Genomic DNA, 3,167 nt, shown 5'->3' with positions numbered 1-3,167 from the left:
TTAATCTTTAATCTTTAATCTCTAATCTTTGATATTTGGTCTTTAATATTTAATGTTTTATTTATAATTTTAATCTCTACTTTTAATCTTTAATCGGTCATTTAGCTGCAATATTGATTCCTTAATCCTTCAGCATTAATTCTTAATCTCTATCACCTTCAGCTGCGAATCTTTAGCCTTACGCTTTTAATCCTAAGTCCATAATTAAAATCCGTTTTTTAAACATTCAACTTTTCCCCCAAACTTATATTTTTCTTTTCAAAGTTTTGTCGATTTTTTAAATAAATCTTAAAAAATAGTTTCTTTACTCACAATTTCGTTTGTCGCCGCTGTTGCCGTCGTCGACATCGCCGCATTGTCCGTCGAATTTTTCGACCCCCGACCCCCAAACGACAAACGCTTGTACAAGCTATTCACCGGCGTTGTCGTCTGATTGCTACTGCCGCTGCTGCCACCGTTCGCATCGCTATTGAATTCTCCCGAACTCGCGCCGCTCGATTGCGTTAGCAACAAATCTTGTTCGCATTCCGACAACTTCTGATAGTTTTGCAACGTTGCAGGCGACTGTTCGTCTGGGGTGTTGGCTAGCAAGTTCTTCGAGTACTTGATCGTCATATCCGCTTCCGTGTTGCGTTTCGCCGCAGGCGTTACAGCCGCTGTTGCTGTTGTTGTTGTTAGTGTGTTGGCCACTGATTGCTTACGCTGTGAACGCACATTCACCGGCTCATAGAATTCACCATCACAATTGCTGCGATAGCTGCCCTGTAGGCAATTGAAACTTGTCAGTAGACTTTCGGCGATATTGTTGTCGGCGCCACTACCGCCTGCACCACTGCCACTGCCACCGCCACAACCAGTTGCCGTTGAGTGTTCGTCTATGCTTGGGTGGCTGGTAAAGAAGGTGCTATTCGAACCACTTGCGTTTGTGGAATTTTGAAAGTTTTTGTAATTTTTAATAGTTTCGTAGCCGCTGAGTAATTCGTTTTTAATGAATTTTTCAATGAAATTCGTTGGCGATTTGATGCCTTGCATGGAACTAAGTGAAGCGAAAAATTTGCTGCCACTCTCTGAGTTATTTGATGTGGAACGGCGTTGCTTGTGAGTGGTGATATTTGCGTTGTTGTTGTCGATGTTGGTGTTGATGTTGCTGATGTGTGTCGATGATGCACTTTTGTTGTTTATGTGGCATTCGCCGCTGCTGTTGTATTCGTGCACTTGTTGTAGTCCATAGATTTGCGAGGAGCCCAATAGGCCAAACATGCCGATGGCCGCTATTGGGGATTTGGGTGAACGTTTTTTTGTAGAGTATTTCTGGTGCACTGAATGTAGCCGAGCGGAATTTTGAAGATATTTTTATTTGTTTGACATAATAAAAGGCAAGCTAGCAGTGGTACGCGAATTAAAATGACCTAAAATGAAAGAAAAATATATATTTGAGAAGTGTTGGTAAAATTAACGCTGTGGTGAAGTTCATATTCATATTCATAATCATATTCATGCCCATATATCTATATTCATGATAATATTCATATCCGTATTCATATTCTCATTTATACTCATTAATATTCATACTCATATTCATATTAATATTCATACTCATATTCATATTCATACTCGTACACATATTCATAATCATGCTCATATTCATATTCTTATTGATATTCATATTCATATTCATATACATGTTCCCATTTATATTCATATTCATACTCATATTCATATTCATACTCATATTCATATTCATACTCATATTCATACTCATATTCGCATCGAAAATTTGAGAGCCTTCCAGTTCCTATGTAAAATGATCTCATAAATCTGAGTTATGTAGGTATATAACCAAAAAAACCGAAAAATTTTTTACCAAGGGGCGAAAATGGTAGACTTAAGTTCGATAACACCGAGTGCTTTACCTCATGTTTTCATAGCACTACGGGCTTATACTTAGAAACTCGTGATTTGAATTGTAATATGTGATTAACCGAGGAATACTTGTAAGTAAATAAATTCTTACTTAAAAGAACAATGTAGAAAATAATTTGCTAAAAAAAAATTCAGCAATTTAAACTAAAAATATTTTTTCAAACTTTTTTATTCTCAAAAAAAAAATTATTAATCAAGAATTTTTCCGGCTTTTATTTTTTTGCAGTGGTTTTTTAATAAGTTTTTTTCCAAAAAATATTTTCCCAAACATTGGTTTCCCCTAAGAAATAATTTGTTGCACAAAAACAATTTTTTCGTACACAAGGGTAAATTTTTTTAAAATTCTTGCAAAAAATTTATTACCTACATTATTTTTTCCGTGCACCTTAAAATTTTAATAAAAAAAAATTTTTGTTTCGAAAAATAATTTTGCCCGTAACAAACTATTACTGTAAAATTTCTTGTTTTCATAAAAATGTTTGGAAAATTTGTTCTAATTTGGTTTAAAAATATTTTTTCTTCAAAAACTGTTTTTTTTTTAACTTTTTGGGAAATATGTTTCCCTTAGCCCTGAATGGCTTAATAAGTAAAGTTAGAGTTTATACGCATGCTACAATGTATAGGTCATCGATTGCTATTAACAATCCAAGTGACATAGTAATTGTGTTGACGTAATAACCGCAAAGCTCTTCAAACAAAATTGTGCGTATGTAACATAAATGAATACCATTACATATATACATATCTACATACAAGTATGCTTGCCTATAATTTTTTTATTTTTTTTTAATGTAAAAACCACAATAGCAGCAACAAATAGTTTTCTTTGCTATTCAAGCATTGATTTCCGCTGCAATTATAGCAGTGATTGACACGTGCAATATGTATGCATTTGCATGTACGTGTATGTTCGCCTTCATGCAAAATATACCACAAATATGCGATTGTAGTTAATACTACACAGAAGCATCACGTTGTAATTGATATGATAAATATGCTTTGTATATATGTATGTACATACATATGTATGTATGTGTGTATGTGTAAAACACTGCATATTTTCCGCGCAAAATTTAACTACAATCATTTTAGTGTTATGTAATTTTCGATGAATGCGAAGTGTCAATAAAGAGATTTAATCGCATAACACATAATTTGTTTTATTAAGTAGCACACATGGTGATAAGTGTGTAACTGTCACAAATGCAGAGGCACTCAATCACAAAGCTGCTGTACAATAAAAA

At 34.0% G+C, this 3,167-nt stretch overlaps 1 protein-coding gene across 1 annotated transcript in view; it reads right to left on the bottom strand.

The window, feature by feature from the left end:
• LOC108361579 (serine-rich adhesin for platelets-like) overlaps nucleotides 1–3,167 on the bottom strand; it is a 151,218-nt gene that overhangs the window by 13,342 nt on the left and 134,709 nt on the right. Inside the window, exon 2 of the mRNA XM_017614220.1 lies at nucleotides 313–1,409. Coding sequence (XP_017469709.1) covers nucleotides 313–1,260 — 948 coding nt within the window. The 5' untranslated portion in view covers nucleotides 1,261–1,409. The remainder of the gene's footprint in view (nucleotides 1–312; nucleotides 1,410–3,167) is intronic.

The sequence above is a fragment of the Rhagoletis zephyria genome, unplaced genomic scaffold (assembly GCF_001687245.7).
Source record: "Rhagoletis zephyria isolate East Lansing unplaced genomic scaffold, Rhagoletis_zephyria_1.1 Rzeph_scaffold_00798, whole genome shotgun sequence".
NCBI classification, from domain to species: Eukaryota; Metazoa; Arthropoda; class Insecta; order Diptera; family Tephritidae; genus Rhagoletis; species Rhagoletis zephyria.
Note: the sequence above shows the minus strand (reverse complement) of the source record. Positions and strands in the feature narration are given on the sequence as shown.